Source organism: Montipora capricornis, chromosome 3, assembly GCF_036669925.1.
Source record: "Montipora capricornis isolate CH-2021 chromosome 3, ASM3666992v2, whole genome shotgun sequence".
In the NCBI taxonomy this organism is placed as follows: domain Eukaryota; kingdom Metazoa; phylum Cnidaria; class Anthozoa; order Scleractinia; family Acroporidae; genus Montipora; species Montipora capricornis.
The window spans coordinates 13,103,019-13,128,330 of record NC_090885.1 but is presented as its reverse complement, the minus strand read 5'-3'; the positions used below and the strand labels follow the sequence as shown (position 1 = coordinate 13,128,330).

The 25,312-nt window shown below is 38.5% G+C and overlaps 1 protein-coding gene across 2 annotated transcripts in view; it reads left to right on the top strand.

Annotated features, from left to right (window-relative positions):
- The window catches only part of LOC138042260 (gamma-tubulin complex component 2-like), a 59,691-nt gene that overhangs the window by 27,597 nt on the left and 6,782 nt on the right, over positions 1 to 25,312 (top strand). The window contains exons 1-24 of one of the 2 annotated variants that reach the window (XM_068888097.1): positions 661 to 730; positions 1,431 to 1,512; positions 1,910 to 1,987; positions 4,174 to 4,241; positions 5,231 to 5,275; positions 5,956 to 6,048; positions 7,203 to 7,264; positions 8,301 to 8,343; positions 9,278 to 9,349; positions 9,740 to 9,804; positions 10,422 to 10,476; positions 10,708 to 10,762; positions 10,895 to 11,045; positions 11,872 to 11,963; positions 13,819 to 13,906; positions 14,451 to 14,521; positions 17,122 to 17,196; positions 18,296 to 18,340; positions 19,142 to 19,206; positions 20,763 to 20,833; positions 21,618 to 21,671; positions 23,565 to 23,685; positions 24,772 to 24,864; positions 25,014 to 25,064. In XM_068888097.1, the coding sequence (XP_068744198.1) occupies positions 686 to 730; positions 1,431 to 1,512; positions 1,910 to 1,987; positions 4,174 to 4,241; positions 5,231 to 5,275; positions 5,956 to 6,048; positions 7,203 to 7,264; positions 8,301 to 8,343; positions 9,278 to 9,349; positions 9,740 to 9,804; positions 10,422 to 10,476; positions 10,708 to 10,762; positions 10,895 to 11,045; positions 11,872 to 11,963; positions 13,819 to 13,906; positions 14,451 to 14,521; positions 17,122 to 17,196; positions 18,296 to 18,340; positions 19,142 to 19,206; positions 20,763 to 20,833; positions 21,618 to 21,671; positions 23,565 to 23,685; positions 24,772 to 24,864; positions 25,014 to 25,064 (1,740 nt within the window). In that variant the 5' untranslated portion in view covers positions 661 to 685. Of the gene's footprint in view, positions 1 to 660; positions 731 to 1,430; positions 1,513 to 1,909; positions 1,988 to 4,173; positions 4,242 to 5,230; positions 5,276 to 5,955; positions 6,049 to 7,202; positions 7,265 to 8,300; positions 8,344 to 9,277; positions 9,350 to 9,739; positions 9,805 to 10,421; positions 10,477 to 10,707; positions 10,763 to 10,894; positions 11,046 to 11,871; positions 11,964 to 13,818; positions 13,907 to 14,450; positions 14,522 to 17,121; positions 17,197 to 18,295; positions 18,341 to 19,141; positions 19,207 to 20,762; positions 20,834 to 21,617; positions 21,672 to 23,564; positions 23,686 to 24,771; positions 24,865 to 25,013; positions 25,065 to 25,312 lie in introns of those variants that run through there. The other variant, XM_068888098.1, reaches the window with a different exon arrangement.

Sequence of the window (25,312 nt, the reverse complement as noted above, 5' to 3'; positions counted from 1 at the left end):
TGTCTTTATTGCTCGCATATTGAACTCTGCCATGCTTTGTAACAAGCCAACTAGCTTGCTTAACTTCTGCCATTACTTGGCAGGTCAGGGATTCTGTATCACCCTTCTCCATTGGTGCCTGTCTTGTGCATCCTCCATTTTCAGTGCGTATGGTTCCATGCCTTCTCACACATCAACTAACATTTCCATGGTCCTCCTCTTGCAAGACTAAGGAACTGCTTCCTGGTTATGAGTTCTAGCTTACATAACCATTTTGTGACTCCTTTGAATTGTTTATTTCAGATTAATTTTTATAATGGAGTGCTGATGAACTTTTTTTTATAATAATCATTAGCTTGTTACCTGAGCACTTGCACTTTAATTAAAGAAGATAATTTATTTAATATATTTTTGTTGTATTATTTTTGCAATTATAAAACTTTCTTTGCCTTTTGACAGGAAATTTACCACCAACACCCTCCTGGGTGAGTCAGCGTCCTTACTTGAGCAGAGATTATGTGACTGAAGCAAGTGCCATAAACTCCTCTACAGTTGTGAGTTGATATATTCCGAGACTGTTGTAAATATTTTTCTTGGATAGTTAAAAATTATTTTGAGTAGCATTGTCCAAATTCATCTTCCATTGGATTAAAAAAGTGTGTTGCTTTATTGTAGCCTATGTCAGTGGGAACTTTGCCTTTACCCTATGCAAGAATTGGCCATTGTCGAGGATCTTTTATTTCTAATGATGGTGAGCTGCAATGCGTGGTCAACTTATAATTATAATAATAATAATTATTAATTACGTAGAGTAATCTGGTTCATTTCAGATTGTGTTCAGTATGCACAATGCAGGAATACTGTACTTTATGTGTGAGACTTTATTCATTTGGGCCATAGCCAAAAGTCAGTCTGAGAATAATTATTATTAGTATTGTTAAGGACGGTGCCTAGTACTACTGTTATTGTGCATACGTTCTGCACATCTAGAGATACTCGTCTTTCCTATTGGTGATTCTTACTAATACAGGGATATTAATTATTTTTGCGTGGTGTGAAACTACATGTATTCAGAGAAAGTAGATCTTAGTACTAAGTACTCTTGGTATCCAAAAAGAAAACTGGGGTAACCATGCATTTTTGAGAGATAATTAATCTTCAATTTGAGAAGAACGCCATACATTGCTTTGTATTTTTAATTAGAGCTTTTTACAAATAATTATTATTCATGAAAATTTTATTTTGAAAAAATTATTAATTAATTAATGTGTGGTTACCCCCAATTTACTTTTTGGATTTAAATACTGTTAGTAACATTTCCTGCATAATCATAAACTGGGGAAAAATACCTTTGAATTAGTAGGCACTGTCCTTAAATGTGACTGTAAATCCAACCTTTTTAAAGTTTAGCATCATTAGAATAATTATTCTTTGCAATAATTTCTTTTTAGGGTGTGGAAGGGAAGTACCTTCTGGTGAAGCCTCTCAAAGACAAGTTTAACCCAAGGAGTTTTACTATTGACAAGACTCTTGGTAATGTATTGCTTACACTGTCTTTTATGTTATTATCTTCCAATTATTACATATTATGAAGATTTTGGATCATTGAGCACTGTTTATACAGTATTATTATTATTATTATTATTATTATTATTTTTTTTTTCTTTTTTTTTTTCTTTGGAGATCTACAGAAATGTTCTATTTTAAGTCCCTTTCACTCCCAAGAGTGCCACTTATAGATTTTTAATACAGAACTCTGTCTAACGCCAGACGATTTTACTCGTCAATGGGGAACCCCACGGGGGTGAAAGGGTTAACAACAGCTAGATTCACTCAAAAACTATGTCCCCATTAATGAGAGTTTGTGACGGTCATTAAGATTTCATTTTAAAGTTTTACAGATGTATCACCTTAAGTTTTTAATTGTTAGAAATGTCAATGCTGGAGCTGGTACAAAGAATCTTGCCTGTGTGCTCACATTACTCCACCATCTGCAGATTCATGGAAGGTACATGTATTTGTTTGTCTCAAGCTTACATGTAGCAGTTGTACAAATAATAGTTATGTAATTTACTACCAATCATTCTTTTGAATTTCAGAAATACAGATTATGCTACTGTAAGATCAATAAGCCAATGTGAAGAAACTAAGGGTGCGTTCGATTGACCGTATTCCGGAATAGGAATACACTGAATATAAGTTAGAAATCTCTCATTTTTATGGAGATTCACATTAAAATTGTCAAATATCTGCTAAAATGCTATTTTAAACATATTTGTTATCCTTGCTGCTTCGAAACGTGCCAAACATACTGTTTTAATCATCACTCCACGTATTCTTATTCCAGAATAGAGTCAATCGAACGTGCCCTAAAAGACATACAAAACACCATTTGAACTGTGGAAAGAAGCAAGTTAAATAATCTCAGTTGTGAACATAAATTTTCTTTAATTAGCAGTGACGGAAGGATATTGAATGAATATTCTAGGCTTGAACGAGATTTGATCCCATGACCTCTGCATGTGGATACAGTAAAAAGTGTTCTGGCAACATTATCAATTAAGCTATATACCGGTATCAAGTCAACAGATCCCAGTTTGCTTGGTACTGTAACTCATTACTAATAAAATTAACTTTTAACGCAACAGTACCAGACTATCACAGAGATCAGGGGCTCAGATTCTGTTGAAACCTAAGTAAACATTTTGGGGCTTCCCTCTCATTTAACTGCTATTGGCACCAAAACATTCATAACTAAGATGTTCCAAAATCCTAACCCATTGACTTCTGAACCAGCCCCCACTGATCAGTAAAATAGTCTGGGCCCAGTTGATCAAAATCTGATTAACACTAATCCCAGGTTAAAAATTAAACAAGGAGTTTATTTCTCTACTCCCAAATCCTGTTCAATGCTGATAGTCAACAAAACTTTACATAATTTAGAAGAAGTCAATCTTGAAAAGCAAAAGAAGCTGCTAGAAACAAAAGAAAGTTTAATCGGCTTTGGAACGATGAGGCCCTGGTGTTTAATGCTCTATTAAGTCTATTACGTCTCACTCATAGGAGTCAATGGGTTGTTAAAGGGGACAATAGGGGTTGTTAATATGACTGTACATTACAAAGGCATTTTTTTCTGCCTTGAAATTAAAAAATTACAGGAAAGCGATTTAATTTAAACCACAAATGTAACAGTACAGTATGCAATATCCTGGAACATTTAGTATTATAGCAAAGAGATTCTGATCCATCATTATGATCCACTATTGATATTGCACCTCATCTGTTATTACATTTTTTACTGGGCCAGGCATAAAAATTCGCCACCTCCAAGATTGCAAAAATTCTACCCTTCGTTTTCGTCCCCAAAAAAGTAACCCAAAACCCTCAATTTGGCTAACCCAAGGCCTTAAAAGTTGGTTTTTCGGCCAATATATACATCGGACAGGAAGTGAAGATGTTCGGTCACACGTAGAGTGTGGTTACAGGGTACTCTGATTATGGTGGATTGATCACACCAGCTTTCACTTTGAAACAAGTTGTAGCAAATGAAGGATTTGAACTTAATCACTTGAAGTAACTCAAAAAACCAACTAAGGCCTGGTGTTAGCCAAATTGAGGGTTTTGGGTACTTTTCCTGAGTTTTTGGGGTCTTGGGTCTTAGGGTCATTGTTTTCGAGACACCCCTTCATTATGTCAGTCCCAGCAGTACACTGGACATACATACAATTACCAGTAAATTAAGGCCTGTAACATTACAAATAAATTATTATTCTAACTTTCCCATTTGGTAAGCAAAGTTTGTGACCCTCTCTCCCAAGGGGCTTCAGGCTCTTTCACTTGCCTAGTTTCAACATCTTGCTGTGCATTTGTTCAATTAAAAATAAATCACAGATGACGTCAAAATGTGGTAAGGACAGAAAAGTGGGACTGAAAGCAATATCTGTCTGAGTGTGTCGCTGAATTTCTTGTCACATTTTGTGTATCAGCTAAGATTTCTCCATATTGCAAGCTTTAGTAAGTACTTATACATTTAAAAGAAGTGCTCATCACTTTCGTCATACTACATGTAGACATTATATGATAATTATTTATTATCAAAAGACAAGTACATTAAATGTTGACCTCTATTGCTGTTGAATTAGTTAATAAAATTTAATAGTCAAGCTTTCTTGAACGTTTTGCATTCTTTTGCAGGGAAGTCTTCTTTTGAGCATGGCCTTGTAAATCATGCCTTGTGTGCAGCAATGCGGACATTACTAAAGGTTGTGATTCTACCAGCTTTCTAAAAACAAAATAAACATGTTAACTTTGTTATTTTATGTTGTTTAAGTTGTTAGATAGAGAATCATCATATATTAATGTTTGGTGAACTTTAGATCACCAGTGCTCTTTGAAACTTAAATCCAGTAGCTCAATCTCTGACAAATGCATGATAAACTTACAATACCTTCAGCTCTTCGTTTTGTGTGTTTATCTTAAATGTAGTTAATATCATTTACCCGTGGATCTCTCTCTATTTTGCTTAATATCTTGAATACAGCTGTAAATTTGTAACCATTCTAGATTATGTATTAAATTTAGTTTAGTCAACTCTGCTCTTTGATTTTTCTTTTAATGCCAAGGGAATTTTTTCATTTTGCAAGAACATTAATTTTACATTTGCAGATAAAATGTAAATTATGTACATGCCAAGGCAATAATTAAGCACCAACGGAGCCACTGCACACTGGTGGCTTAGTTAGTTGAGCACTGGGCTGCCATGCACGAAGTTCTAAGTTCGACTGACCAGTTGGACCAGCACCCAGGGTTTTAAAATGACTGAGGAGAAAGGGCTGCCTTTTTATTACACCTGCAAATGTTTTGCCTTTCAAGTCTCCTTGGATTAAATGCTATAGACCATAGGCCCTAGCTGTCTTGCAACCTTACCTGTAAATCATCACTGTGGGATGTTAATTAAAGAACCAACACACTGTTTTTGAGGAATAGGGATAGACCCCCGATGCTGTGGGTTGGGTGGACGAATGAGACTGATAGCAGCTTCTAGAGGTGCCTTTATGAGCTGATGTCCAATCCCACCCTGGAGAAAGAATAATATTCATGAATTTGATAAACTGTCATGAGACTTTTTGATACATGTGTGTGCAGTATATAAATCCTAAACCAATGGTACAGGTGAATACAATATTACTGCCTTTCAGAAACATGTTTGTTTAATACAAGCAATAATTATGTTTTTTTTCTTTCCCTAAAGGAATACCTTATTCTTGTTGCCCAATTGGAGCACCAGTTCAGACTGGTATGTGAAACATTGTAAGAGCAGCGTGAGCTGATGTGGTAAAATCTAACAACCAAATAGGTCATTTTAGAGTGTCTGATCGAATTACATGTAACACCGTGAGTGCCTGGTTTTGCATTCATTGAACACGTTAGTGCAGCTTTTTCAACCATTAACAACAGCGACAATTTTTCCTTGATTTACCTGAAACATAAAAAAATGCATGGTAGCAGATGGTCCCTCTTTTAGCCTGATGGAAGAACAGTCTACCATGTGTTATTAACTACTAGATACTGTATCACATCCTCTTAAAAATACATGTATGCCTGCTTTGCAAGATAAATGTAAGGAAGGGAAAGGTGAAAGAGGATCATGGTGTTTACCAATTCTAGTCAGTTAACCCTTTCACCCCCGTGGGGTTCCCCATCGTCTGGCGTTAGACAGAGTAAAATCTGTAAGTGGCACTCTTGGGAGTGAAAGGGTTGACTGGACAATTTTATTATCAAAATTAGCATAAGTACTGCAACAGTTTTTTTTAGTTGCTGATCTCATCATTGTGCCGAGATATCAAAATTATTACATGTATTTAATGTGGGATTCTTGTTAGCTGAGAAACTTAATAGATGAACCCGGTGATGAATCAAATTGAATCAGTGCCCATGTTTAACCCTATTATTATTTTTTGTAACTTTGACTTTTAGGGTCAGTTGTCATTGCAAAAGTTATGGTTTTACGTCCAACCTTGCTTAAGAACAATGGAGATACTGTCATCTATTGTAGTGGCCATTGATAAGGTACCAAAATAAGAATGATATTATTAGTATTGTATTTTAAGTCAAACATAATGATTCGACTTGACATAAACAGACGTTAAGTGTAAATTGAAAATAATGTAAGCACTCATGTACTATTTTTAACTTTAGTAGGAATAAGTTTTTCCCTTGAACTCTAAACTTTGTTGAAATCCTTTTATGTGGTTTCTTAATACTTGTTGCTTTGGATTAGTGCTCCTCCCCCAACTTTCCTTTAAGCTCTAGGAAATGTTTTTCAAGGAGCCCTTTCTTGCTTTAATTGTACCTTCCTTAATAGGCCTTTTGCAACTAACGATCACATGGTACAAAATCCGCCATGCTGGAGGGCAAGCTCATTATTGTTCCCTCACTGGGACATTAAAACAAAGGCAAGTCAAACTTGACTGGTTCAGGTCTCTTTGTTTTAATGTCCCAGTGGGGGAATAATAATGAGCTTGCCCTCCAGCATGGCGGATTTTGTACCATGTGATTGTTAGTTGCAAAAGGCCTATTAGTAGAACACCACCACTCCATTTTGCTAAGTCTACATGTGTATGTCCAGAAATGTCCCTAACAGACCATTATTCGTATTCTCAGTATTGGACTGGAACTATGTAGCTTGCAGTGGAGGCTGCTGCAGAAAAAACTTTTCAAATGCAAATACTTTTTAATATAATTATTTCCCCGCATTAGCCTCTATTGCATGCTAGTTCCAATCCAATACTGAGAATATGAATAAGATGCACATGGGTTTCAATAATCATCATGAAGGTGCATCCTGGAATACCTTATTCCAAAATCGCCGCCATTTAAATATTCTTTTGTTTTTATTCAAATAAGCCCTTGATGCCTCGTTCTTAAGCTTAAAATTCAAGAAAATATTTTATCTTGAACGAGGCAACAAGGGCCAGTTTGTATCCGCATAAATCAGTGGCCATTTTGGAATAAGGTGTATGCAGAGTACCCTGAAAAATTAAGACAGATTAAACTGTATGGCATGCATGTTAAAGGCACAGACGTCTAGAAATACACCTACAGTAGTTAGATGTGCACCCAATTTTGACATCCAACACAAAGTGTCCCTCTAAGTCTTAAGCCTTTGCCATGGTTTTGATTTTGAGTTATTTTGTTGAACTAAAAATCGTTTTCTTCTAAAGGGAAGCTGCAAAGGAGGAGCTGTGTTGACGTTATTGCATGAAAAGACTGTAGGATTTACTGGGTATGACTTAGTGAGTTATGACATTGTATGTGTATTTTTTCTCAGTTTTGTTGGCTGCATGCACAGTTTACAGAATTTGTGACTTTTTTGTTGCTTTTTTAAAATTCTCTTTTATGGCCTGTCTACACTAATGCGTTTTCGAAAACCTCTGTCTTCCAAAACCTCCAGGTAAAAAGATCTGCTTCCATACTAGCGACTGAAAAAGGAAATCTAAAGATTCATTTCTGTTACCATGTTATGCCCAGGCGATTTATTTTTCCTAATGTACATGCTTCAATAGCAGCAGCAACAGCAAAACTATTGGTACGCTAGCTTTGGCTCCAAAAGTGAGGCATGCACATGATTTCTCTCCCTTGCATGTATTTTTCACAAACAGTACGAGCATAGGTTTCATTAGAAGCCAACAACCGGCGAATTCCGCCGGCTACTCCCTAAGTTATTGCTGCCTACCTTTTCGATAAGCTTAAATTACCCAATCCTCGTCGCCGTGTAACTTTGATCCATACAATGTAATTCACTACACATACGTTCTTCTCGTTTTCCACGTGTTGTTTATTAAAAATGGAAGACAAAACTAGAAAGCGTGTAGCTGGAGGCGATGTTTTGTCGTATTTTCAACAAGAGATCGAGAGTGCAAAAAAAATGTTCTCTAACTTGGCCATGTGCAGCTAGTCGTGCTAATAAATATTTGTGACTAACGTTGATGCCCAGATTGCTGGAAATGCCATTTCCGAGCTCCTAGCTTTCAAAATTTTCTGGGGAAGCATGCCTCCAGACCCCTCTAGGGAAGGCCCCTTTCTTAATTACCACAGCCGCCTACTTCACAAAACCAGCCGTTTACAAAAAAACTTATTGAAACCCCTGGTATGAGGGTTTTTAATCCCCCACATGAAAGCCATGTACCTCAGATTAATATTCAGAACACCAAAAGTTTGTCTTTAGGTAACAGTACATGTATCACTTTATTGACAAAATTAATTAAGAATGTGTCATAGTAAATTACAATAGACACTGTTAATTTTATCATTTTATACAGGGACAGCAAATCTCAGGACCTTTCCTTGTTTCTCACCCAAGCTGTGAGTATTAGGGTGTGTTTGATTGACCGTATTCCGGAAAAGGAATACATGTAATAAAAGTTAGAAATCCTTCGTTTTTACGGAGATTCATATTTATTATTGTCAAACACCTGCTAAAATGCTATTTTTAACATATCTTTATTAGACTTGTTTCTTCAAAACGCCAGACATACCGTTTTCCTTCATCACTCCACGTATTCTTATTCTGGAATAGGGTAATTCGAACACACCCTTAGTGATCATGTACATTACTGTACATTTCATTGTTTTCTAGTTTGCAACATTAGCTTGGAATGATTGTATTCAGATGTCAAACAGTGAACAAAGCTAATGCTACCCATCCTTACAATCTTCAGTCGAATTGTAACTAAAGACCCATACGTACATGTAATTAGCCTTAAAATGTAGTTGTTGACTCCTTAAAGAGTAAAGGTAACTATTTTAGTGATGATATCTTGAGCAAAATGTTTTAATGCACTCAATTTTAGCCCTTAATTGTTTGAACTACATAAAATCGTTGTATTGATCAGGTACTGTCACACTCATGGCTCAGTTGATACCTTTTCCGAATTCCGCTTCAGCATCCTGAGATATTTTCTGGGACAAAAATGTGACTTCAGCAAAGTATTAATCACAATCCCATAAATGAAGCTATTGTAGCATGATTACTTTTTGGTTTACTGTTATGGTTCTCCTCAGTTAATTATCTGCTTGTATTGGCTTTGGGTGCATAAGAATGAGAATGGCTGGTGAACAATAGAAGTGCACCCACATTGCCTGTTATTTTCTGTTCTTCAGATTAATTAAAAGTCGATCTGCTCTGAAGATCCATTTGACAAAAATATTTAGTCTATAGAGAAATTGAGTAAAATACACCCAATGCATGAAGTTTGACACTGTAGTTAGTTGAATGATATGTTTCTTTCCCTTTTAGGCTTGTGTTCCTTATTTTGACATTCTTGAACAATGGATCTACAAGGGAATAATCAATGATCCATATTCTGAGGTAAAAGGTGAAATAATAGAATAATAATAGAAGTTTATTTTCACACGATAATGTTTAAACCTGAATAGCTTGTGGGGTCGTGTACAAATGAAATGAAATCAAGTCAAATCAAATAAATATATACATATGGTTTTTAGAGGAGAGAGGCAAACCGGAGTACCCAGACAAAAACCTCACGGAGAAGATTAGAGAACCAACAAACTCAACCCACTTAGGACGCCGGATCTGGGAATCGAACCCAGGCCACATTGCTGGGAGGCGAGTGCTCTCACCGCTGCGCTATCCATGCTCCGTATCACCGTGTTTCATAAGAGGTTTCTCGCTGCTCTTTAAAACACTAATAATCTGATTGGTGCATTTATTTGTTTTGTTTTTGTTTTTTTTTTTCAGTTTCTTGTCGCAGAGCATGGTTCTGTTCAAAAAGAAAAGCTTACTGAAGATTACAACGATGCATATCCTTTTGAAGTTTGGAGTTGTTTGGAGTTTCTGCGTGAGCTTTCCAGCTGTGACGATTGCAGCTAGGCATCTATAACCTGACTTCTGGTTGTGAGCATGTTTTGTGCTCTCATTCATTTACATGATAATCAAAGATCTTCAAAGGTTGTTGTCGCATTTTCCTTCAGTTATGGCCTGGAAAGGGTTTGAACCCATAAATCAATGGCGGGTCACTCATGCGCGAGCATATTTTAGTTAAAAGTTTCGTTTTCTGTTGAAGAACTGTTGTTGACTGCTAAGTGGTTCGTTCTGTTGGTTGTACACACCGGACTACCGTGCATGGGTGAGGCCTGACCAACACTCACGGTCTTTAAATAAATGAGGAGAATCTTCTGCCTCAGTGGACTCTCTGCATTTTCTCCGCGGATGAAGACGGTTACTATGTATCACGGGTACCTGTTATTCCTACAAGTAATTTCAGTAAGATTGTAATGTATGCAGCTGCATTGTGCCCCACTATAGAAGTCCCCTATGAACTGTTGTAAGGCGCTTCAGGTCTTAATTCTCTTGGAATAAAGTGGTATGTAAATGCCTCCCGTCATCAATGATTATTATGTTCTTTAACAGTTCTTAAATACTGGGAACAAAGATACACAGTTGTAAGAGAGAACATTCCCATCTTCTTAGAAAAGGTACTGTGTCGCATTCATCATCTGTTTGTAACTACACTATTTTTTTGTGTATAAAAGGACCGAAAGTTTGGGTGTTTTCCCATTTTTTAACTAAGTTATAATTATAAGGGTGTTATAATTCATAAAATTTCATTTCTTTTGATTTGACTCAATTTCCGTTATTTTGATTTGATACTGCAAATGTGCCTTTAAAAAGATAACAAATACATCTTGTCACCTTCTTTTTGCCAGGTTGCTCACAAGATCCTAAGCACTGGGAAGTACCTGAATGTCATTCGCCAGTGCGGTACGTTTATGCACCTGTGTTAAGTTATACTTTTCTTGCACAATGAACCTTGCGGTAAATATATTTTCTGCATCAACTATCTGTTTAGCCATTTAACCACTGAACCAAAGTTTCTTCATTTGTCTAATGCAGGGCAAAACGTGCAATGTCCAAATGCAGATGAAATCATCTACACCTTGAACGAGAGGGAGTATGTGGAAAAAATTGAAAAGGCTTATAGTTATGCCAGCAAGACTTTACTCGATCTGCTAATGGACGATAGAGCTTTGATGGATAGATTAAGGTAAGAACTCCGTCATTTTGCATGTTCAGTTTTCATAGTATTTTATTTTTAGGCTTTACTCTACCTATGCCCACAAAGCATCCAACTTTCACATGTTCTTCCTAAATATTTTCAACATTCAGTACGATCTACTAGAATGTTTTAAGTTAATTCATTTGTTCAACCTTTTTTATTTATATAGCTTTTTCCTAAGAACAATAAGAAACTGGAATTGTTTACCAGCCGTAGTTAGATCACTAGGTTATCCTGCTTTCTGTCAAAGTTTAAAGCGTCTCAATTAATATCTTGACCAAACTCGGACTTAGTTTTATAAGTTTAAAGGGTTTTTAATCCATTTTACTGTTTTTGTATATATTAGTCAGATTAGTAATAGTATGGTAACTATTTATATCTGAGATATTATATCTATTATATCTGATATTTAATTTAATTAATTTATTTGTGTATATTGGTATTTTAACCATTTACATGTCTTTTTAAATCTGATTTAAAGTTAAATTTCTGTCTCTTCTGGATACGAAAGTTTTGAAGAGTAATAAAGTACAAGTAGAAGTTGTTGGGGACCTTTAATAAATCATTTGCTCTTTACTTGTGTCAGTGATTTGTATGCGTCCGATTTATCTTGATCTGGTGTTACATAACTCCTTGCTTCGATGAATGAAACAGCGGATATGTGACGTTTTTTAGATATATCTCTATCAGATCCAAGTGAGTTATTCAGTGAAGGGCGTTATGTTCAACAACTGCGGCCAGAAGTATGTTAATGGCCGAATCAACTTGGTCAATAAAAAGGTGACATTCATGATGTAGGCCGGGTATTTTTCAGGTCAATCAAGCATTACTTTCTTATGGATCTGGGAGATTTCTTTGTGCAGTTTATGGATCTAGCTGAGGACGAGATGAAAAAAAACATGGATGGTATCCATTGATGATGAATATAAGTGTTAAAAAAAAACCCGCGCAAAGGTTCCTAATTAATGTATTTGCCGGGATGTTACGAAATTTGTAATGACTGTGACGCGCGAGGGCAGGAGATTCTCAAAGATTGCGACAAGCAAGTTTTGCTTGAGAGTTTTTCGAAAACACACTTCGCTTACAGTTCTCTTGTTAGCAACCACAACGTCAACAGCGCTTTTTGAAAACTATCATTTGCGCCATCGCGACAGTCTTGCGATTTTTAGCATAGTACGATCTCCGCGAATATCGTAGGTACGCCGTTGAAACAAGAGCTCGTTTTCAGAAGCGACGCAAGGATATGCTCAAGCAACAAAGGCAAACTCAGTGGTGTCTGAATCACCTGTACCTTTGGTTACCACGAACGATTCTTTGTAATTACGAAAGTAAACTCACGAGGCTTAGCCAAGCGAGTCCACAACCAATTTGACCACTGTGATGGCGAATATCGTTGTCGATAAGAGTACAGACAACGCTGAACCACTTTCGATTTGCTTTTTACCACAATATTCAACGCCAAAGAAAGTGTTTATTTCAGAGCGTGACCAAAAAAGAGCTAGCGTTGTCTATAACTTTATCACAATATGATTGGTTTATTTCATAAAATGAGCGTTCCTGATTGGCTATTACATTGCGTGACAAATTGACGCGAGCATGACACCAGCAGCGTTGTCCAGACTCTTATCGACAAGGGCAAATTAGCCAATCAGATTGTGAGATTCCAAGCAAGTGTGGTAAAAATATGTTTGAAGTGCGAGTTAAAGACGAAATTGAGAGGAGAGATCCTCGCACTTAGCTGGACAATTTAAGCAATTGGCTCTTGCAGACAACTGAAAAACTCGGGTGGCCTCAACGGGATTCGAATCCATGACCTCCTCTGCGATGCTGGTGCAATGCTCTACCAACTAAGCTGTGAAACCACTCAGTTGTCCAGAAGAGACGATTGCTTTAGTGCGAGGATCATGCCATCTTTAACCTGCCCTTCAAACATACCGTCATATATACATTATTTCATGGAGGCCTTTCACGGAAACACACGAGTCCAACAAATTGACCTGCTGAGTCTCTCAATTTCGACGAAAGAGTCTTATTAAGGACAAGTTAATGCGCCTGCTCATTTAGAACGGCCCTGCCACCAATGAAAAGCAACTTTAGGTAGAAAATGAAAGTTGACTGTCGTATGCTCGCGGCGAAACGGAAGCTGAAAAAATGTTGGTGTTTTTTTTTACCTCGTGATTGAAACAGATTTTCTTGATACACGCTCATATTTCCTGCCAGCCAATCAAAACGCGCGTCTAACAACACATAATCAATCAAAAGTCGTGTGATGTCACAACCGTGTGTTACCATACTCTCATCTAAACACAGCTATTGACCAATGGAGTGCGCGTACTATCCTCAGAGGGTTGGATCCAGGGAAATGTGACGTCATTTACATAAAATTTCAGCGCGTTAATTTATCTCATTCTATTTGCAAAACGCGAGTTTAAAAGTCTGAATTCTCAAAACTCCGACACACCCACTGCATTCTGACGTCATTTTCTCCTCGATCCAGTTAATGTTAGTAATGGCAGATCATCAAATAGGAAAATTCCATTTAAAATAAACTTTGGTCACTTTGTGTTTAGTTAACATAGTTTTGTAATCCAAAGAACAGTAAGAATTGATTTTCTAGTCACACTTTAAGGCCATATTTTCTGTGCCGCACAATCCATCTGCAAGAAATTTTTGTCACAACCCCAAACGGTATATTTAAACAGGAAACTTAGTTAATAACCCCTTTTTTCAAATGCTGTTCCTTGATTTCGTATACGTTTAGATATCATGCCTTCTAGATTGGAAAATTTGTTAGAGTTGGCATTGCGAACAAGCACAGCAAACAACGATCCATACAAGGATGATTTGAGGTAACACAAATAACAAATCGATTGCAAATGCCTTTGTGCTACTTGGCTTAAAAGAAAGACTCGAACAACAATAACGTGAGAAGCAGGTAGCAATGTTTAATCCATTCCCGAAATTCTTGTTTTGGCAAACTTTGCAATAAAATCTTTTGCATAAAACGTTGATGCCATCACTATTATAAACACGTCAACGGTTCATGTGTTTATAATAGTGACTTAATTTGCAGTTTTTATATCTCTTATACCCTTTGTCCGCCATGATTGGCGAACTTCCCCTGTGGGCCTTATTCTACACCATCACGACTCGAAAAATTTCTCCATATACTTTCCCGCTTGATAATTGCCAAAAGTAGTAAACATTTTATCTACCTCGTTTTCTGATTCCATGGAAGAAGTCATTGAACCCTTTTTTGAAATGAAAAAAAGAACAAGGTGTCAACTACATTATGGTCGTTAACATTTTTGGTCTGTAATCAACTCTGAAACTGCGTGATATTATCAGTAAAAGCCAATGTAAATTGTCTTTTTTGTTTTGCTTTGTTGACAGAGTTGATTTGCTTCCTTACGATCTCATCACACAGTTGTTTCGCATCTTGTCAGTGGCTTATGACAGTAAAGGTAAAATTTTAGTGCTCTGTTTTCTGAACAACCGTGTCAAATAATGTCCACGGAGTAATAATTTCCTTAACGCTGTACTACAAGTCTCAATTTACAATTTAAAGGTTTCCCGAAACTTTTCTGTAACCTGGCATAAAAGAAATACTAACCAAAACACTTGAACGATCCTAAAACCTGTGGATATGTCGAAGAACCCTCACAAGTTTTGCAAAGAACATTAGTGCATGACACACTCGGCTGTCGCCTCGTCCACCACTCTTTTGTTCTTACCTCAATTTTTTAAGTCATCTGTGATCTCAGACGGACGGCAAGCAAGGACGACAACGATGGATACTAGAACGCCGCATAACATAAAACCTCAAGTTTGCTGACGACGGTCAAGAAATTGACACGAGTGAAAAATGCACGTGCAGAGCATGCAAAGCTATTGTTTTTGCCCACAAAATATGCAAATTTGTGACGTTCTCGTTGCCGTCGCCGTGGTCTTTGCTAAAGCTCCCTATTAGCTCTGCACGCCCAGCACGTGCGTTTTACATTTTGATACATTTCTTTGCCGTTCTCGTCTTGACAACGACGTGGAATGATCAAATTTGAGGTCTATGTGGAGGACGAGAGCTCCTGAAGATAAATTTTCAATGTTCTCTCTAAATATCCACACCGTTCTCACCAATTTTATTCTTGGAATGTGTACTCACACGTTGCAAGCCGAGCGACTCGGAGTAATCGCAAAATTATCACTGTAACGGGAAATAATATTTTTAGACAACGTTCTCGTAGCCGTCGTCGTCGCGTCGTTGCTGAAGGCCCCTAATATGAGACAGGATAAGAGCCGGGTGGATCCCTTTTTCAAGAGCTCAAGCGCCGAGCCAATCTTCGATCCGAAATTCGCATCGTATCGCTCAGTCCTTAACTGAGCCACAAGTAATGCTGAGATGTTGAGGGTTTTTCTCCTACCATTCAATGGAAAATCAGTCCAAAATGCCAAGAAATATAGCCGCCGAATAAAATTCATGTGAACTTCGTAAGCCATAAACAGTCCTCCCAGCTATGCATACAGCCGCACGTTTCTCCTCGTCACATCATCTACATCATCTGCCTACACTATATTTAAAATGTATTTTCGTAACTTGTTTCGAAACTAGATAAAATGCCCTTTCGTAAGCCCTTTTCAGAAAAAGCAGGGTCTGCATTCTGATTGGTTCAAACCAAGTCTATATTAAACATCAAAAATTGAAGTGCGATCGAGAACATTTCTGCCTTGATGTCAAACGGAATTAGGCTGCTGCCGCCTCGCTTCAGAGCAAAGAGAGCCTTGCGTGTTATGTACCCTCACGGCTTCCATGCAAAGGCCAGATTACTTAGCGAGAAAATGGCGTATGCATCGTAAGAGAATTTTGTTTCTCATCCAACGTGGACGCCGTGGCCGTGATAGTGAAAAATAAAATATGTTTTAAATGACCACGCTGGTTGAAATGTCGTGAACACATGCCGTTTCCTTGAAGTATAGCAGACTCCTCTGTTCGCTAATCAGGTCTGTTTACCACAAGTAAAGATACCTAAATCGCAAATGCTCACCAAAACGTGACTAAACAAAAACCAAACTTAGACCAAACTAAAGCTAATCATGACTGTGGAAACTCAAGATAAACCTTGACTCAATAACGATCACATGAACGACACGCATGCCACTGTAACGATGTTGACCATCAACTTCATTTCGACCATGGGAACCTTTTGTTTAGATCATTTTCTTTCTCCAAAGCATCGAAGGCGATGCTTAGTTGAAGGAGGCAGTAGGGCCCAGGGGCTACGCTTCCCTTGGGATCCGGGGATCCTGGATTCAAGACACGTTCTGACCACTAGTTGAATTTGTTCTTGGTAGTCCCTGGCTCATCCTCTCAGCTGCAATTGTAAATAGCCCACTGGTTTGCCTCTGGCCAGTTGGGATTCTTGATAGTTGTTGTTGAATGTTCTGGTCTTTCGTGATTGTGTTTCATTGGCCCTGAAAAGGCCCTATGGGGAGTGGTCAATTAAGTATGTATGTATGTTTAAGGAGGGAAATTTAACAAATTGATGTCAGTTTTCCGTGCGTCTGTCCTGTTATTGATCATGAATTTCGTCATAACATTGTCAAAGTAGCTGTGGATCCACGAGGCGATAGCCGAGTGGAGCCGCAAAATTAAGGCAAAACACGAGAAGAACGCGAGACAAAAATGGGGGAAACTTCAATCAGACGCGAGCAAAATCGTGTCATTATCGCATAAATTATAAATTCATCTGTCTGTCCGCTTATTGACAATAAAAATTAGCCAATGAGAATTTTGCGGTCATTGTAAAAAAGGCTATGAAGTTAATGGTCAACATCCTTATATAAAGCTTATATAAAACATTTATATCCTTGCAAACTAATAGTTCGCTTCAATAGTACTCTTTTTTAAAACAAATTCCAGATTGAGAGGTGTCCCCCACACTTGACACTCAAGTAAAATTCATCATCATCATTATTATTTGTTCATTATTAACATTATTAACCATTACCTTCTCAAGTAATGTATGTAACTATGTTAATCCGTAACATGTTTAACTGTACTATCAAACAGCAATGCCTCCAAGAGCTATGAAAAAAGTGCTCGCGGCTGAGGCATTGCGCCCTGCTGAAAGATCCGGATTGCCAGGTAAAGTAACGCAGCTAACTTCATTGATATAACATTTATAGTAATAAAATAATCGAGTGATAAAGATTTGGGTGAATTCTCTGATAACCTAAGGTTAATTTTTGTGACGCAACTTATGACAACAATCCGTCAGTTTTATCAATAAATTTAAAGGGACAAGACATGGAAAATTGAGTTCAGAAGCACAAAACTAGGCTCTCAGAAATGCCCAGGTTAAAAAGTTTTCCAAGAAATTTTTCATCTTTAAAGATAATTGAAATAGCACAGAATAGGCCTTCCTGAAATTGGGGTCCTGCTTAACAACAATGACAATTTTCAAGCGAAGGAGTCCCTCGATGTTTCTATCCTAACATCACCCTAAAGCTCTTTTTTTTAAGACTCCAAAGACTAGTCATACACGTAGTTGACTGTCAGAGGCTTTTTTAGATAAAACACGATAAAAAGAATAAGTAGTTATTTGCGTAACCTAAGTCTTGTAACAAAATGTATAAAGATTAATATCCGTCGTCGGTCGTGGAAAGTGCTCTTAACTTGCACGCCACTTTAATAATCTGAAACTAACAAAATAATGAATGGTTAATACATTATTTTTAAAATTTTAAATAAATCATTAATAATTTGAAACTAACGGAATATGATGGAGAACTTCTGGTGGAAGAAGGCTACCAGTTGGCTGTCTTCAAAGCGTGGTTGAATTGAACAATCGAGACCATCGAGGAACAATCAAATCATGGTAGAAGCGGGATATGAAGACGTCGCTAAGGCATGCAAATCTAACGTCCATACAGATGGGGCACACCGCCGCCTTTGGTTTCAAACCTGTCATTGTTATACACTTCGATGTCAAATACCTAATTAGTTGCATGCAAGTCTCAAATACACTCTCCTCCGCAATCTACACGTCTGTGACCACGAATCGAGAGAGGGGCAAGCTATATGAGTCTTATTTTAAATTTTAGGGGTGACTTTTTGGACAAGTGGTAGTGATCGTGGCACAATTGAAATGCAAAAGAATTAGTAGGCACCATCCTTAAACAAATGGTAAACGCCCTAGGTCGTATGTTGTTGCTGCTGGGTGAAGTTTTCTTTCCTTATTTAGGCACAACTTCATACAATCAAGATCCAACTGAACTCCAAATATCAGGTTTGTGTTTATGAGTACTTGATTGTAATGTTGTAAACAATGTTCATTTACTCTACCTCCCCTGTCGTTGACAAGGGAGGCAGAGAAGAGAGACCCTGGAAACGAGGTTGCCATATGCCCAGTCTTGTGTCCAGAGTGTATAGTTTTTCTCGCGAACTTAAGGTTTTCGCGTCTCAATCTTCTCACTTCGCTCATTTAAAGTGACGTTTGAGTATGTAATATTCTTGTCGACAATGAAGCTAAAGATTTTATCCCAACTGTACGGAGGAAAATTTTCCAATATGTTATCTCACTCAATTCATCCCCAGTAACCTATTTCGTTCCCTTTCAACGGCTGCTCGAGTCAGAATCGCTTGGATCATGACATGCACCCTACACTTGCCACAAGTCGAGCTCGCGAGAATCCCTTGAGAAAATGTTTTGGCGAGTGAAGCGTGATTTTTCGGACGCGAAGCGGATGTGCGACTCATCTGAATTAGACGAAGGACTTTTCAAAAGTCTACATGCACCCGAGTTTTCTCAAAAAGTATAATCAGTTTGTAGTTTACAGTTTAAGCTTTGTCGGTTGAAATCAGATTTAAGCGTTACGGCCATCTTGCTCGAGGAAGACCAGTTGGCCAGTGGACTTGACTCCAGCCAAATAGCTAAACCAGAGACAACTTCGAAACGGAAATGAACGTTGCCTATAGAAACCCCTGATTTCAAGGTCAGCGCCCAATTTCCTGACGACTCTTTGACTGACGTGTAGCTTCAAGTTCTTAAAAATGAAATGTCGACAGTTCTTTGCTCATAATTTTTCAGGGCTGGAAGCTTTCTCATTTGATTACGTGGTCAAATGGCCAGTATCGTTAATTCTGAGTAAAAAGGTAAGAAAGTTTGTTCTTATGCAAGGTGTCGATTACGAATGCCGCAGCTAAAGACTGAGATTCTCGTTATTTGATAAGGAAGCGTTTTTATGCACAGGCAAGAATGTGAGGTGAGAGAGCGAATCCCTCATACTTGGCCCTATACCAAGGAAGATTATTTGAAATCTGTTATTAGTTCCGTGTCGTAATGCGTGGTTATTTCGATATACACCTTATTGAATGATTTAACATATAATATGCGCGGATATTTTGTGAGTTACGTGGTATTTTACCTTTCGGGGCTCGTAAAAATACGAGCAACTAGCAAATTGTCCGCACGTGTTATCTGTTAAACCTTTCAACAAGGGATTTACTATTCCACTATTACCACTTTTCTGGTATTTTGGCTTCTTCCTGCATTGACTGAGGATCGTATCGATTGCATAATAAGGCGTGTGCGAATGACGAGAACAACACAGATGAAACCATTCTTATGTCCTTTATTTGATTGGGTAAACGAAATAACGAGCGACAAGCGTTGACAAGCTAAACTCCCGGCCTTTGCATCGTGTCGCAAACAATTTCTTTAATGGGAAAACTCCCGTTTCGCCGGTCCGTATTTGCTGTGTTCTAAACCAGGACACTACAATGTATTACCGTTTCACATTTTGCGCGTTTTTTTTTTTTAACCAAATATAGTAAAATGGCGTAATAGTGGAATAAAGAGACTCCTTATTGGTCATTTGGTGGTAGTAACAACAGATAAAAGTAACCTTCGCAGCCTGGGCGTGATCTAAAAATAGAATTCAAATCATTATCATTGGGGCACTCCGATTCACTCTCTTACATCGATCGGATTCTCTTGGCACAGGCCAAAGTTTCTAACTTACGTAGTTGACCATCTCACTGGAAGGGCCTTCAAGACTGACGAAAATGATCAATATTTCCAGTAGTGTAGTAGCTCTCGTAACCTGCTATTGTATGGTATTGTGAGCAGCCTTATATTGCTGTTAAGTCTAAGTCATTGTTTCGATAGCCCATTTCCGAGTTGCTACATGCCTCAGTTTCAAAGCGAGTCCTGGTGCACAACCATTCAAATGGAAATGAGTTGCGTATTCCCATGAAAATCAATCTCGTTTCCCTTGACAAAAGTTGAGCACCAAGACTCGCTTCGAAGCCGAGACAAACAGCAACTCGGAAATGGCCCGTTGTTTAGTCTTTTGTTTTTGGCTAGGGTGGCGAGCAAATCGCATACGTCTACTCACGAGAGCTGTTATATCACCCAACATTTTGAAAGGCACCGCCTTTCTTTATCAGGCTTTTACAAACAATGACTGTAAACCGTAAGCCTTAGTCTTAAAAGCCTGATGAAGAAAGGCAGTGAATTTCGAAATTTTGGTTTTGGATCATATCTTTCAGCCTTGCTCATTATTATTATTTTTTTACAATATTTATAATGTCGGGATCCGGAGCTTCTGTTTTTTCACGCTGGTCCTTTCTTACACAGTTATGTCATGAAAATTAGCTACGCTAATAAGGTACTGACAATTTCTGAAATGTGCCCTTCTCCTTTTTAGGCCCTAACTAAGTACCAAATGCTGTTTAGACATTTGTTCTACGCAAGGCATGTTGAAAGACAACTGTGCAAGTAGGTTGTTTCGAATCCCTCCTGCTAAAAAGTTATTTAAATGCGTTAGTATTTCTTTTTTGCTGGCCATGGCGTTGACCTGTGCACATTCACCCCCTCCCCACATAATTTTTTTCCGAGGCGAGAGGCTCGCTGTACACAGGTTTTTAAGGCGTTGGGTGTTGCGTGTGGCTTTGATCCTCCCTCTCTTCAACTAGAGCTGTCTTTTTAACTCCGGTGTCGCTTTTAAATAGCCAACTCAGTGGTCGCCACCTGTCAGGTTCCGTTTTTCAGCATGTTGTGTTTGACTTGCTGTTAAAACCGTAAAAAAGCCATTCTTCATTTGGCTAGATCGACTTTGTGCAGGCGTTCTTTAGCTGTATACAAGCGAAATGTCAAGGAGGCGAAAAAAAAACCTTCAGCGCCGAGGTTTGACCAGAAATCAACAGAATCAACCTCGGTAAAATCACAGACTTAAAGGCGCGGACGGATTGGTTCGATTACACAGGAAAACCAATATGAGAAACTGTCATTTATACTTGCGGTCGTTCTTACTGGCCTAGCTCATAGCGCATTTAAGTATGTTCTTATACGAAGACCGCTAGAAATTATTAAAAAATTCTCGCATTATATTATTTGCTCTTAATCTTCCCGTTATTTTTGTCACAGCAGTTGTTTATTTCATTCCTAACCTGAATCATAGTTATAGTAGAGGGACATGCCTAAATATCACATTTGTTTCCCGTTTGATTTGTTTTGAAGAAAGCCGGATTATGTTTGTGGGTCTGTTTTTCTCTCTCTCCAGTGTCTGGGTTAGTAACAAGCGGGCGAAGTTGTTTACACTCAACTCTTCTCATTGGTAAGATTTAGCTAAGGATTTGTTCTTTATTGTAAGAGATCTGGAAGACTTCAGGTTACGCACTCTTTTATAACGTTGGGCATGCTTAATGGAGAGATTTAGCACCGCCGGCGGTTTACCATGCAAAATACCTAAACGAGGCCTACCTGAAAGGTGAAGTTTGATTTGGGTTCTGTGAGTCATTGGTCGGGAGCGAAGGAGTCATGTGAGCAAGTGAGTGCCTCGGAATCCGACTTTTCAGGGTCTGAATCTCCGCTATCGCTCATGGCACTAGCTGCAGGAAGTTTTCTTCTCCTTTTCGGTGGTGTAGCATGGTCTTCTGGTTCTTCAGCTAACCGTTTCATTGCCTTTTCCATGGACAGCACGGTGGAACTCATTTGGGTCATGGCTGACAAGACGTTAGCAAGCACGTTGTCTGTGCCCTGTGGCGAAGAATTCGCTGACTCATTGTCTTCAGAAATTAAATTTTCTTCCTTCGCCGGTGAAAGGGCGTCCCTTCCACTCATATTTTTGGCAGCCATGCAGCGATTTTCTCGGCGTTCGTTCAACACTGAGCGCACACAACAACAAACGTCCGACCTTCCCGAAGGATCGCACACAACTGATCTTCCCGGGCTCTTGCGCTTTCTCACGTGACTCCGTGGCGACCAAGGACCAATGACGAAACAGAATCCGTATTACCACGCAAACAGTAAATTAAATTAATCAGTGCTCGAAATTAGCGGTCGTCCCGTCGTCCCAGGCAACCAGAAAGGCCAGAGGGTAACCAGTCTTTGGGTAGAATTTAAAGTCAGGTTGCTCGAGGAAAAAACAACGGACAACTCAACCAAAAATAGAAAACGCATTTATCACAAGCAGCACCTGACTTATTTGTTGCTTGTCTATTGACAATATCCAATAGTAGTGTGAACTTAATGATAATGATAATGATAATGATAATGATAATGATAATGATAATAATAATAAATTAGCCGCAGCTGAGCATTTTCCAATGTTTTGAATATCTGTGGCTTCTACAAAATATTGTCAGATAGGAGGAATGCAAGAGACAATATCACAAACATTTAGGCGATGGAGAACTGAAACCCAGACTTTCAAAAAAAGCACAGGCACACACTGAGAACTACGTGATACTCGAGCTCCATCGCCTTGTGATTACATCTCTAATGCAGTTTATCGTAGGGGGATTTCCTAATGGGCAACCAAGGATTTATCAGGGCAACCTAATTCACGGGTTTGGTTGCCCGGCTTTTGAAACAGGGACAACCTGGAATTTTTTTAATTTCGAGCTCTACCACTGAGATGTTAGACAGTAAAGTCTCTGGCCCCCATTAAGAGTAAATCTTCTGGTGTAAGTATCACTCTTGATAGTGAAAGGGTTAAAGAGAAGGAGAGCAATTGCCAAAATTTGCCTGACAATAGAACCCATTTTAAGCATTCTGGTCTTGGTAGTAAATGGCGGCATCTGGTCTGCTTTTACGCCAAAAAATACCCCGTGTTCTAGTTTTAAACTAATTGCTCCTGAAACGTCTATGAGTGTAATGTAAAATTTGTTTTTGTCAGGTTTCAGTTATGTTTCCTCGGTACTTGTAAATCTATCGCATGTGGTAGTGGATCCCTTGGGTGTATATGTTGTGGTTCTTTTTTTTTCCTTGGTTTAGAATTTTTCCACCCAGTTCAATTTTGATTTTTCTTCGTCTAGTATTACCATAATTTGAAACAACAACTTGCCGCTTCTAGTTCTACGCGTGGTTGCCATAACGACTTAATTTGGACCCCCCTTCAGTGCAATTTAGGATGAAATTATACCGCTCTCCTCCAATCAGAACCGAGTAATTTTCTCAAGTGTTTTTCGTGTTCTTATACGTTTTGCTCTAACATTTCTAACTATAGGTACGCTGCTGCATTTGCCTTACGTCAGCGAATGCTGCACTTCGTTCAAACATACGAACACTACATGATGTTTGAGGTGTTGGAACCAAGCTGGCATGTGATGGAGAAAAGCTTTAAGACGGTAACAACCATAGTCTCAATGACATTTTCTTTACAATTAAGGCTGAGTACCATGGAGAGAAGCGAAGTTGCTGGTGCTCGTTTTGATAATAGCCTTGTTTCCTTCTTTTGTTGTGTGAATTCAAACCGCTGACCGGTTGGCTTCTGGGATAAGGACTATAAATCGTAGGCCCCGTCTCGCATTTTCCATCGTCTGAAATTAACCTCTTTCTATGGGCGCCAACTGACGACTAGATAAAATTTTCGGTCGCCAGATGGCAAATAGTGGTCGCCAAAAATGTTCGCCTGAAAAATGCATGTTTGGACATTTTTATGGATTTCAGAAAGCAACGACCGCGCGGTCTTGTGTACGTGTCAAGCTTTTTTTTTCCGCTTTCATCCGCTCTCATTTGAATGAAAGCGGACCTTTTGGAGAGAAAATGTATCCCACCTCGAATGCAAATTTAGACATTCATCTGCCCCTTAGTTCGTTGAATGTCAGCCACGGAAACACGAGTGGCGTTGTTATATTTCTCACACCAGTCCCTCTCTTAAAATACGTATTGCGTTTTTTCGCCCGCAATACGTATTCTAAGAGAAAACAAAAAAACGTGGCGGCTTGCAACGTTATGGAGGTAGTTAACGGGAAAACTCCTTTCGTTTTTGTTTCAAAAACATCGGCAGGACAAAAACACCTGTTGTCAAACGGCTCTGAACTTTGTTGCCAAACAGATTATCTGGACGTAAAAGTTAACAATACCATTGCAAATAGCAGTGCAATAGTAGGTCGCCCACTGGCGACCAGTCGTGAAATTTTGGTCGCCAGTACTCAATTTTTAGTCTCATTGGCGACCAGGAAGGCGAAATTTCGGACCCTGTGTGTGTGTGTGACAGTGTGTGATTTTTTATTCCACGATTTGCAAAAAAATGCATTTGATATCAAATTAAGCTTAAATTTAGTTGTGTAAGTTCGCTGCAACTTATTGGGTTGTTCTTTTGGCGCGAAAAGAAGAGTTTATTGATGAGTAAAGCATTTTTCGGTCCGAAGTTTAGATTACAGAGGTTTTCTTGTTTTCGAAAATGCTGAAATCATTGACACTCTTTCCAGGTAACCAACATTGATGGTGTTTTAGAAAATCATAATGACTTTTTGGACCGCTGTCTTAAAGACTGCATGCTTACAAACCCAGAGTTGCTGAAGGTAAGTGACACATCAAGTATTCAGTGTTTTCTAACTAACCGAGGTGTAATATTCGTGTATTTGTGAAGAAAACATGCAAAAATGATGGTAGACCTTTGTAAGAAAATTATCTGTCTCTCTTTCTGTTTTTTTTTTTTTTTCGTCTTCAGGTTGTGAGCAAATTAATGTTGGTTTGCGTAACATTTACGAATTGTATGCAGGTGAGGTACTCTGTCTTGTAGAAATCCGACAACGTTGTTTAATAATACGAAGGAAATTTATCATGTTGCTCCAACTCCAGCAATCCGCGCTGAAATCCCGCCGAGATCACAGCGGGCCCCATGCGCGGGATACAATTTCGTCTCGGGGTTTTCATTTTCCCGGTGATAAAAAAATCCTTGGGACCAGTTTCACCCTGGAGCTTTGGATTCAAGCTCGGGGACACGCTTCCTTCGCAATATATATATAT